This window comes from Tamandua tetradactyla, chromosome 9, assembly GCF_023851605.1.
Source record: "Tamandua tetradactyla isolate mTamTet1 chromosome 9, mTamTet1.pri, whole genome shotgun sequence".
Classification (NCBI taxonomy): domain Eukaryota; kingdom Metazoa; phylum Chordata; class Mammalia; order Pilosa; family Myrmecophagidae; genus Tamandua; species Tamandua tetradactyla.
The window spans coordinates 100327005-100339684 of NC_135335.1; the positions used below are offsets into that span (position 1 = coordinate 100327005).

The 12680-nt window shown below is 37.2% G+C and overlaps 1 protein-coding gene across 3 annotated transcripts in view; it reads right to left on the reverse strand.

The window, feature by feature from the left end:
* ARL15 (ARF like GTPase 15) overlaps positions 1 to 12680 on the reverse strand; it is a 500112-nt gene that overhangs the window by 318802 nt on the left and 168630 nt on the right. For all 3 annotated transcript variants that reach the window (XM_077117135.1, XM_077117134.1, XM_077117132.1), the window contains exon 2: positions 8814 to 8958. In XM_077117135.1, the coding sequence (XP_076973250.1) occupies positions 8814 to 8958 (145 nt within the window). The remainder of the gene's footprint in view (positions 1 to 8813; positions 8959 to 12680) is intronic.

Consider the following 12680-nt stretch of genomic DNA (forward strand, 5'->3'; position numbering starts at 1 on the left):
AGTATTTGTCTCATGTCTTTTGGGGCATCATGGTTAGGTACATAAATATTTATGATTGGTATTTCTTCTTGGAGAATTACCCTTTTTATTACCATACACTGTCCTTCTTTGTCTCTTTTAACAATTTTGATGAAATCCATTTTGTCCAATATTAGCATAGCTACCCTAGAAGTTTCTGGTTACTCTTTGCATGGAATATCTTTTTCCATCCTTACTTTTTCAACCTATTTGTGTCTTTGGGTCTAAGGTGAGTCTCTTAAAGAACATATAGTTGGATTATACTTTTTAAACCCATTCTGCCAATCTATATCTTTTGATTGGGGAGTTTAATCCATTAACATTCAGTATTATTACACTACAATCTTAGCAGCACTGGGTCTTTTCACTAAAAAAAACATTTCTGGTAAATTCATTAGGTATAAAATTAATATTTTCTTGTTTATTTTCTAGTAAAGATGATCTTCTTGTAAAGGTGCTTTTCTATTTGTTTGTCATTTATTCTTTTGTGAACTTAGCTTCATTTAGTTAATTTATCTGCCAGATTCTTTATTCAATGTTATTTTAAATATGACTGAATTTTTTAAGCGGTATGGCCAAAACTCATATCTATAATATCTGATGCCAATATTTCTCAGAAGTCTTTTTTTGTTTGTCTTAATTTTAGGTTTCCAGTAATTCCACATTCTTTTCCTTTGAAATTATTCTCCAACCTCCTTCTCTAGCCATTATCCCATTTTTCATATTAATCATCCACACTTTCTGACTTGATTTATTTCAGGTATCCACTTTTCAGGGGACTGTCTATAATATCTGAACATAATTGTATGCCCCAAATTTCTTCTCCTGGGTAACCTTTCTTGATACTGGGCTTTATGTTATTTTAAACCCTTCCTCTCTGCTTTCCATGCTCTTCCTCAATTGCACACACACATGCACAAATACACACCCCTCCCTGCTATGAAAGAAAGACTCCTGCACAAGGGTGCAAATACAAGCAATGCCGCCTCAGTCTCTGGCCCTGATTAATTTTTGTGAGTCCACCAATAACTAAAGTCAGCTGTGTTTGGCTCTCTTCTGCTGCCTGTCCTCCAGCCCTCCCCTCTGATGTAACTAACTTGTTCCTTTGCCTTCCGCCCCTCCCCAATAGTTATAATGAACATACATTCCCAACCAGCAAGCATCTACCCCTTTCTCCTACATCCTTGCTTCATACCTCTCTTGCCCAACTCAGCCTTAACTATCATTTTGCAATTGTACCACACATCCAATTGTCTTCTAGTCTCAGGAACAACAATCTCCAAACTATTGGCCAGAGCTACATTCAAACTTTCTCAGTTTTCAGACAACTTCTTTATCCTTGGGATTAAATTTTGCCCTGAAATCCACTTTCTCTGAAATTAATATGACCATTTCATTTTTTTGTTGTTGTTACCACAACAAATCAATTTTACCCTTTTGCTTCTAACCTCTTTGTCTCTTTAAATTTAAAGCACATTTACTGCAGTCAGCATACAGCTGGGTATTGCTTTTTCATCAAATCATATCAATCTCTGCTTATTAATAGGAGAATCTAGAGCATTCATATTTAATTTGATTATGGATGGTCAGAGTTGAGACTATCATTTTGCTACTTGTTTTCTATTTGTCCCATTCATTCTGGTTTCATTTTTTCTCTTTTTCTGCCTTCTCTTGAATTAACTGAATATTTTTAGTAATTCAATCTCATCTCATTTGCTGCTTCTTTGCTTTATTTAAGTGGTTGCTTTAGAGTTTATGGTGCATCTTCATCACTTCATACACAATAGAAGAATCTTATAACAGATCCCCTTCCCTACCCCTACCCACTCCCAGCATCTATACTGTTGTTCTCATGCTTTGTATTATTACATATGTTATAGACCCCATAATACATTACTGTTGTTTTTAAACTGTCAGTTATATTTTAAAGACATTATTTAAAAATATTCTGGGACAATGTACAGCCCCCAAAAATGTCAATTAAAAATAATAAATTATATAGCCCATATAGTGACCATTTCTGGTGTTCTTTATTGTTTTCTTTAGATCCAAATTTCTACCTGCTCTCAGTTTCTTTCTGTCTGAAGGACTTTCTTTAACATTTCTTGCAATGCACACCTGGTCTTCTAGCAATAAATTCTTTCACATTTTATGTATCTGAAAAAGTCTTTATTTTGTCATTCTTTTTAAAAGATATTTTTTCTGGGTATAGGTTATAGTTATTCTACTTTTACTTCTTTAAGATGCTGTTCCACTATCTTTTTCCTTTTTCTTTTTTGGCTTAACTTTTATTTTGAAATACTTTCAAACTTACCACACAGTTACAAAATAATATAAACCTCATACAGAGAATTCCAATATACACCTACATCCTTAGATATCCACCTTCAATGATGTTAATATTTTACCACAATTGTCATATCATTCTATCCATCTATCTCTGTCTATCTTTAAAAAAAGTTTATTCTGTAACTTCCTTAAGCGCAGTTATCAAGTTGAAGAAATTTAACTTCTATAGAAAGTTTACAGTCTATATTCCAGTTTTTTCATACGTCCCAATAATGTCACTTTGAGCTTTCTCACCCTCCCTTACTAAATCCCATCTAGGATCATGTATTGCATTTAATTGCCATTGTCTCTTTATTTGCTTTATTATATATACAACAAAGCTTTCCAATCTGAACAATTTCAAAGCATAGCACTCAATGGGATTAATCACATTTATAATATTGCTGTACCTCCATTACCTTCTATTACTAAAACTTTTCCATCCCCCCTAACAGAATCCCCATACCCATTATGCATTAACTTTCCAGTTCCCCTGCCTCCTGACCACTCCTGGAAACCTGTACTTTAATTTTCACCTCTTAAGAGCTTGCATATTCTCCAATGTTTTCTTCGTAGTTACCGATGGGCTTAAATTTAACATCTTAAATCTACAACTATCTCATTTGCCTTGATCCCAACTTAAATTCAAAAAATACAGAAACTATGTTATTATAACTTTTTATCTCTCCTCTTAACATAGTCCTTGTCACAAATTACATGTTTTTAAATTATGAGTCTAAAACCACTGATTTATCATTACATTTCTCATGCATTTGCCTTTTAGATCTTATAGGAAATAAAAAGTGAAATTAAAAACCAAAAATATGGTAGTACTGATGTTTATAATTTACCCATGTTCTGACCCTCACTGATGAGATCTTTATTTCTTCATTCAGCTTCAATCTATACTCTATTGCCCTCTCCTTTCAACCTGCAGAACTCTCTTCAGCAGATCTTATAGGGCCAGTATAGTGATGAGGAACTCCCTCAGCTTTTGCTTATCTGGGGATTTCTTAACCTCTCACTCATTTTTTTTTCTTTTCTTTTTTTTTTTTAAACATGGGCAGGCACTAAGAATCGAACCCAGGTCCCCAGCATGGCAGGTGAAAATTCTGTCACTGAGCCACTATCATGCCACCCACTCACTCATTTTTGAAAGTCAGTTTTGCTGGATAGAGAATTCTTGGTCGGCACTTTTTTTGCTTTCTGCATTTTACAGATGTCATCCCACTGTCTTCTTGCCTCCATGGTTTCTAATAAGAAATCAGTACTTGATCATATTGAGGTGCCTTTGTACGTGGCATACTATTGTTTCTCTCTTGCAGTTTTCAGAATTCTCTCTGGATCTATGGCATTTGACCATTTGGTTATAATATGTCATGGTGTGGGTCTATTTGGGTTTATCCTATTTGGATTTCGTTCAGCATCCTTCATGTGTATATTCATGTCTTTTATGCCACTGGGGAAATTTTTAGCCATTATTTCTTTGAATATTTTCTCTGCTCCCTTTTCTCTTTTTTCTACTTCTGGGACTCCCCCAAAGCACATAATGGTATACATGTGAGAAATCTCACAGGTTTCTCAAACTGCTCAAATTTTCTTCATTTTTTCTTCTTTCCACTCCTCAGAATGAATGATTCCAATGGTCTGAGGAGATTCCTGATCCTTTCTGTATATGCCTTTTGTCCTGGGCATTCCTCCAATAACGCAGTCCCAAATGTCCCCTCATTCCTCAAAACAGTTTCCTCGTGGTCCTGGCATTGCACTGTATGTTCCAGAGCCAGCAATCCTGTGACCCAGGGATTTGATTGCTCTCTCACAACATTCTGTAGGAGAGCTCTGTGAGCTGTATTCTACATGCAGGACAAGTTCTGGGATGGCAAGTCCCTCAGACCACCACCAGACAGATTTAGCCAGAATTATAGGCTCCTAGTACTTGTACAAGGATTATTCTGTTTTTCTGGGACCAGGATGCCATGTAATCCCACTGCTTCTAAGTCGCCTTTTTCTTGATTTGGCACTCACCCAATTACTGCAATACTTTTACAGCTTTCTGAAACTTTGAGAAAGATCTTTCTGCTAGTTCTTGCTTGTTGTTCAAAGTTTCTGTGCAGGGAAGGAGCGCTGAAGCATCTTATGCCACCATCTTGATTGGGAAGGGCCTCTCCTCTACAGTCTTCTTGCTTATATTGTTTCCAGTGAGAAATCTGATATGATCTTAATTTTTATCCCTCTATATGTAACATGCCTTTTTACTCTGCTTTTAAAATTTTCTCTTTATCACTGACTTTGAGCAATTTGATTATGATATGCCTATGTATATAGTTTTGTTCATGTTTCTTGTGCTTTGGGTTTAATGAGCTTCTTGTATCTGTGGGTTTATAGTTTTTTTCAAGTTAGAAAACATTTCACCCATGATTTCTTCAAATACATTTTTTTCTGTACATCTCCCACCCCCATTTTCCAGACTCCAACTATCCATATATTAAGCTACTTGAAGTTGTCTCACAGTTCACTGAAGTGTCTTTCATTTTTTAAAATTATTTTCTCTCTCAGTTTCCAATTTTAGAATTTCTATGTCTACTGACTTCCAATTCATTAATTTTTCCATTTGCAACATCTAATCTGCCATCAATCTCATCTGGTGCCTAATCTATCTCAGATGTTGTAGTATTCATCTGTAGAATTTTTGTATAAGTCTTTAGCATTTTCCATGTCTCTATTTAACTTCTTGAAAATACATAATGCAGTTTAAAAAACGTTTACTGTCCTTTGCTAATTCAAACATCTGTGTCAGTTCTGGGTTGAATTTGATTGATTAGTCTCCTCATTATCAGTCATGTTTTCCTGTCACTTTGAAAGCCTGGTAACTTTCGACTGCATGCCTGACATTGCGAATTTTATCTTCACAATGGGTGTTGGATTTTTCTTGTTTTGGGGAGCAAATCTTCTATAGCTTTGTTCTGGGATGTATTTAAGTTACAAGGAAACAATTTGAGCCTTTGGGTCTTGCTAACATGATTTGTTAAGCAGGTCCAGAGCAGCGCTCAGCCTAGGGCTAATTTACACCCATTCCTGAGGCAAGACCTTCCTGAGTACTCAATCCAGTATTCTATGAACTATGAGTCTCTACAGTCCACAGTGAACAGGCACAGTTCTTAGCCCTGTGTGTGCACCAGACACTGGTGTTCAAATCTTTTCAGATGGTTCTTTCTCTGACCTCTGATAGTTTCCTTGTGTGCATCTGTTGAATAGTTTGCTGAATACTCAAGGGAAACCCACCACTGATCTCTGGGGTTCTCTCTCTCTTTCCTATTAGTCTATCCTATGAACTCCAAATGCATTAGTCTCCCCAAACTCTCAGCTCTTTCTCTTCAACCCAGAGAGTCCACCTAGCTCTACCTCAAGTCTCCCCTGAAAATGCATGACTAGAAATTCTCTCAAGGCAATAAGCTGAGGCAGTAATAAGGCTCACACATTTATTTCCTATTTTTCAAGAATGACTGCCCTTCATTGACTAGTATTTACTTTCTATTGAAAAAATGTTGTTTCATATATATAGAGAGAGAAATTGTTTTAAGTGGTGGGGTAAAACAAGTGCCTGTTACTCCATATCTTGGTCAGAATTAGGACAGAATTCCTCACTCATTTTTGCTCATTATCCTTTCCTTAAACATCTTTAGTCTTTCCATTTCCCGGTCCACTACTCCTACACCTCTGTCTATTAACATGCTCACTTGGCATCTTTCTTTAAAAAAATCAATTTATTTAATACTGCTTTCACTTTTTGTCTCTACTTTATTGAATAAGTAGTCTATATGCAATCTTAGCCATAAGAGCAAGATTGTTCCCTCTTCTTGATTATTATGTCCCATTTGTTTGTTTTCTACCCCAATACTCTACTGAAACTGTTCTATCACAGGTCATTAGTAACCACATTGTCACCAAATCTAAAAGCTCATTCTCAGATTTTATTCTTACGCATTATTTGACTCTGGTTCTTTGACCTCTTGTCCACACCTGATATATTGGACAGTGTATAGTCACATGCATTCTATCTCAGCAAGAGGACTGGCATATATTAAGCATCCATTAAATTATGAACTATTTTATCACTAGAAACCCTATCTTCCTAAACCAGGTATAACCTTCTTGATGGCTGGGATCTCCAAAGAGACTTCCAAAAAGGCACTATGCCTGGTTCAAAATAATGATAACTCATAGAAGTCTGATATCTAAAATGTTAGCCAATATTTCTAACTCATCAGAAAATCAGTTAGCCCATTAAGTTATAAGGAGTTCCAGTCATAGGAAAACATGTAAAAATTATAATAAAAACAAATATAAAACATTATAATTTACAAATAAAAAGTTATAAGAATTTAATAAATCATAATTTTTATATTATAATTCAAAACTTTCCTCGCTAGCAATAGCACTTCTCTGTTTATAACTATAATAAGTAGAGAAAAGTATACTCTTGCACACATTTTGAGAAATCATTTTACTTGAAAAGAATTATCAAGCTAATGAGGTTTATATAACTTCATAATATATTACTCAACAGATATGTACAATATTACATACAACTAGCAAATAAATACTTCCATCAGAAATTGTAACCACTGGTTACCACTAGACTTTATTTGATGACATGAATTAGCATTTTACCTCTGTCACTAGCTGTGTGACAATAGCTATATCACCATACCTTAGAGCCTCAAGTGATTTAACAATAGACTATGGATAAAAGAATCACACCTGACGTAACAGGCTGTTATGAGACTCAATGAACATACTTTATATAAAAATACTACACAGTCTCCATTTACTGTCATTCACTTATTCATTCAACAAATATTGACAAAACTTTTTGTCAAACTCCTCTATCCCTCCTGCCATTGCCTTGGTTAAGGGCTTCATAATCTTGGCCGCACTACTACAATAGTTTTCTAGTCCTGCCCCCACTTATGCTCCCCACAATTCAGCTTCCACATCATGGTCAGTATGATCCTTCTCAAAAGGACATCTGATCATGTCATTTCCTTCTTAAAATACTCCAATGATTCTGCACTGTACTTTCTGCAGGAAAAGCTCAAATTCCTAGTGTAAAAGTTTGCTAAGATTCAACCATGCTGAACCAACCTATCTCTTACAATTGGTCTCCTGGCAGTCTACTGACCATACACTATAGCCATGCAGAACTTCTTATTGTCCCCAGGAGGTCTCTGTTTCATGCCTCACTGCCTACACAGGAGCTTCCCTTCTGTTCTGAAATTCTCTTCTTCCACCTCACACTCTATCAGGCTTACTTTCAAGTTCAAATACAGAAAATTACACTGTATATTCCTCCATGTCCCTCTTTCCAAGCAAGCTGATCACTCCCTTTTTGTTGTGTCATTTCTGGGTATGAACATAATGTATGCATGGCCAAGAGATTAAAATCTCCTAGAACGCTAGGAGCATAGCTTATGTATACTTATCCCCAGTGTCTAATACTATACCTAGCACATAGTAGGTGCCTCCGAAAAAGCTGGCTGAATGAATAATCTTTCCGACATTCCTAAATCATGTCTTATCCTACCCCTTCCTTAACTGCCATAGTTTATACTCTCTTTCGTTTGTTTGACTGTTGAAAGAGGAAGCATTTGGTAAAGGCCCAAAGCCATACTACTGACATTTTAGGATGTTTACCAGCACCCCTGGCCTCTATCGACTAGATGCTAGTACAGCATTCTCTCCTAAGTGGTGACAACTAAGAATGTCTCCAGACATTATCTAATGTTCCTAGGGCAAAATCGCCCTGATTGAGAACCCCTGCCCTAGACCGACTTTCCTTGGTCGACTCACGAAACAACATGGTATACCTGATCAATGTTTCCCTTCATCCTTGGAATGAAAAATGATAAGAAGATTTAGGATATATCTGTAGTACTGTTTAGGCAGAATACGACCAACAAAAGAAAGCAAGAGTGACACTTCAATGGAGGATGACACTGACTGGGCCTGAGATGAATCCATTTGGTCAAAGCACCTGAGTTCCATATTTCAGGATTAGTTTATTAATATTTCCCTGAGGTTGATTTATTCAGTGCCAATGAAATGTCTAGTCAGAGGATACAGGATGCAGCAATTTAGTGCTATTAAACCTTCTTCAAATCTTGTTTGGAAAAAGTATTTAAAGTATGTTAAAGTATTCAAAATTAAAATAAACTGACTGAAGCATTTACCAAAATTAGAGGAGGAGAGAAAGGAAGGGAGAAGTTGCCTACTGTTTTTACTACCTTACCGTTGTTGAGCTTTCTACTTTCAACATCCATTATTAGAGGCCCACTTGTGCAGTGTGAAGTATTTAGGCCCTGAATATTTCTCTCATGAGAGAAAGAGGAATCAGACAAATAACATAAGAAACTAGAACTTCTTGGGATAAGAGAGAGAACGGGATAGAACCCTGGTCTGATACCCACCTGTGGTAGATACGACATTCTCAGGGCTTTCACTGCAGAGTTTTGACAACAGACTGGTCTTGCCAGAACCGGTGAGACCTATGCAAACCAGGTCATATTCTGGCCGTGCAGGTGGTGGCCCCTTGCAGCAAAGTGCACGGAAACACTGCCAAGAGAGGTGGAGAAAAACAGTCAGACTCTTTTTAAATAAAAAGTTTTAAATAAAACTGTGAAAATAAAACTTAGAAACATTTAAAATGACTAAGTATTAGTGCATAATAAATAATGTAAATTATAAAGAGAAAGATCATGACTTGAAATTCAGCCTTCACTTTTTCACTTCATTTCAAAGTCAGAAATTTATCCCAGTTTCCAAAAAAGTGGCTTTGATTTACAGGATCTACTTTCTCAGTAAGATAGAGCTTCTTATCTCAAATTTACTTTTCCTCGATTTTTAGGAGATTCTGCCTACTTCTGGTAAACAGTGCTATCATCATCTAATCTATATTCTTCGTGGATTTATTAAACTCTAATTTTATTTCCTCTCAGCCTTTTCAAGCCTGAGGAGTCCTGATTACTTCAGTCTGCCTTCTTATAACCACCCCTCCTATCCCCTCATCATATTTGTTGCTGTTCTTTGGCTTTACTTTAGTTTCATTATGTTTTCTCCTATAAGAGTAATGACCACAGCTATAAACGATATTTGGGTGCCAACACATCACAGCCCAGATTCAAATGAAGGTTGGCTGATGCTGTCTGACTTTTTGCAAGCCTTGTTCTTAGCCAAGACAAAACAAGTCTCCCTTTTTTTTTCTTTGACATAGGCAGGCTCAGGGAATCGAACTCGGGTCTTTAGTATGGCAGGCAAGAACTCTGGCACTGAGTCACTGTTGTCCACCCTCCCATGTTCTTGATAAGAGTTTCTCTTGGAGTTTTAGTTTATTCATTCATTCATTCATTCATTCTCTCAAGGATTACCACATGCTAGCAGCTATTCACACTTAGGTGAGCTCTGCCAGGCACAACTCTGACAGAAACAACATTAGTCACAAACTCACTCCTTTTAATGGGATACTTTAGTCTTCGTACAAGTGACCATTTCATTCTAAAGGACTCCATTTTTCTGGCTCAGCAACTCTGCCAGAATTCCTCTATCTCCTGGAGAGAGACTGGCCCAACCACCTTAGCAAAAACTACCATTTTAAACTTACATGTAAAATTAAATTGTATATGACTGATGCTATATTGCTCTGTTTAAAATATCTATATAACAACATTACTTGGCATATTTTAGTCAAAAGTTCCACAATTTCATCTTCATGTTCTCTTAAAAATCCAGAGTGCAAAAATCTTGTAGCCAAGCCCATTCATGTCTTTATCACCTATTAATTTACTCTACGTCATCTGAGATACTTATAGCAAAAAAGAAAATTTAAGAGTGGCATTCCTTTCCACTGCCTTCTTTTCTCTTTTCTCTCTATTCTCTGCAGTAATCTCATCCTCACTCCCATGCTTTCAATCCTGGACATGGCAAAGATACCCAACATGACATCTCCTTCCGAACCTCTTTCCTGAATTCCAGGCTCTGTATTTCTGACTTTTCTGGCAGAAGCTCAAATGAAATCTGAATAAAACAAAAGTCTCTCCCAAAAACCATAGGATATGGAAATGAGGTATTTTGGTTCCTTGAACTTAAAGGCTGAACTGACAACTATTTCAAGGCAGAATCTTTGAACTAAATCATAGAGAGGAATAGTGTCCGATTTTGAGCCAAAAAATAAGACTTTAAGAAAATTCTACTTCACGTGTAGGAAGACTGTTCATGTTTTTAAAAGTCAGTTTCTAAAAACTGCACAAACTCTTCATGTGCTTTACTTTTTAAAACTTAATGAAGCTTTGGATCTCACAGTCAATTCCCTTAAAATTACTCATTTTGGCCTCTAGACTATACTGTACCAAAGTTCATTGTGTTTGTCTCCTAAGCAGCTCTCTCATTGTTCAGAGTAAGCTCCTTTCACTGTCGTACAATGCTAAACACAATGCTGTCGGCAGTCCTGACAGCAAGCAGCAAACTCAGGCTTCATTCCCAGGCCAGACACTAACGCATTGTATAAGTCTGTTCAAGTCTCATAAACCTATCCATGCTTCAGTTTCCCTGTGATTAACCAGTAACATTTTAACATAATTCACTATCTGCCTTCTTTAGGAGGTTAATCATGAGACTTTGGTACCTTGTATATATACTATTGAGGAAGGCACCATAGCAGGTAAATGACTCTTTGTCATGATGTTCATTTTCCAAAGGTACCTTGGGTGAAAGTTAGCTGCCATGGGCTGGGGACTGGCAGTTCAACATGCAGCTCAGACTGTGGCACCTTCCCTTCCATTAGCCCACAGCAGCCTCCACATGCTGTATCTACCCCAGTTCAACCCACAATACTAAAGCTGCATTCAACCTTGGCCCTCACTTGCAGCAGGGAATAAGGAACAGAGTCAGTCCATATTTATAACTATAGTCTCTATAGGGGTGGGAGGTGGGGTGGAGGAACACAGGGCATAGTCTCAGTTGCCTTGACTGCATCAGTTTCCAGGCCTTTTCACAAAGGGTCAGTTATGTCTTGTTTCTTTTAAAAAAGAACCTACTTTATTATATTAAGACATAGGATGATTCTCCATAGCACGTATTCACAAACTTCTAGCAACATGATATGAGAGGAGACAGTGTGCCAAGATCTTGAGAGAGGGCAAAGACCACAATCATTGGTCATAATCCTGTGATTTTGGAAAATTCATCTAATCACATAATCTTTAACTGAAAAATGAATTAGCTAAAAAATGTACACAAAATCCTTAGGAATATTTGCTTGCAAAAGGAGGTCACCGCATATATTATAAATAAAAATTGTAAGGGTAAAATAAGAGCTTGCCTTTTAGTCAGGTGGCCTACCACCAAGGCAGTGAGATCATCTCAAAATATCCCCAGAGCCTATCATTTAGGTTGAGAGCAGTTTGGCAGGTTTGGCAGAGCACCAGAAACAGTAGGTAGTCAGCAATAACTGTTCAATGAATCAACACAGTAAAGGACTAATTAAGCACTTAACTGTCCACCTCATTACCTTCTTCATCTCCACCTCCCCTCCAAATAACTCTCCAGAACCTCAGACAATCTGAGCACTTCATGCTGCTGTGCCACCCTGGTCCCGTGTGCTCAGCATAAAGGCCCTTTCCTCCTTTTTCTACTTGGTGAATTCCTATTCAAGGTTTTTAGCTCAAAGACTACATCCTCTGGGAAGTGCTCCCCGTTTCCCGCAGAGAAAATTAATCCTTTCTTCCATTCCTTGGTCCTTCACACAATCTTCTATACTGCAGTTAATACTATTCCATGTGTAGTTTCTCCACCTGTTAGATTTATTAGATAAAAGAACCACACACACAGATTCAAAGATACATTGATTCTCGGTCCTATTGGTTCAAAAATTTTTATTCTACAGCTACCAATGGTGGCCAGATGCCACAACAGAGGAGCAGACACATCCTCCAACCTCACAGTTGTGGAGTCGTGCTCAAAATCGCCCCACTTTGGCACCGGCCCCACACATTGCCAGTATTTCCTACCATCCAGTGTCGCTAAATTCCCAGCCTTCTGGGCCCATGGCATTTGTTTCAATTGATGCTCTGTTTTGCATCATGAATACATGATTTTATTCTGAACATGATTTCAATTTGATTGAAGTTCTGCATAGTTGCTGGAAAATTTTCTTCAGTCCACTTTGGGACTTCCCCTAGTTACTGTCCAAGCCCTGCACTGTTTCCTCATTATTTAAATACGGGTCTTGCCAGACAAAAGTGCAAGGTCTCTTATGGCAGACAACCAGGTCTTTTTTCTGT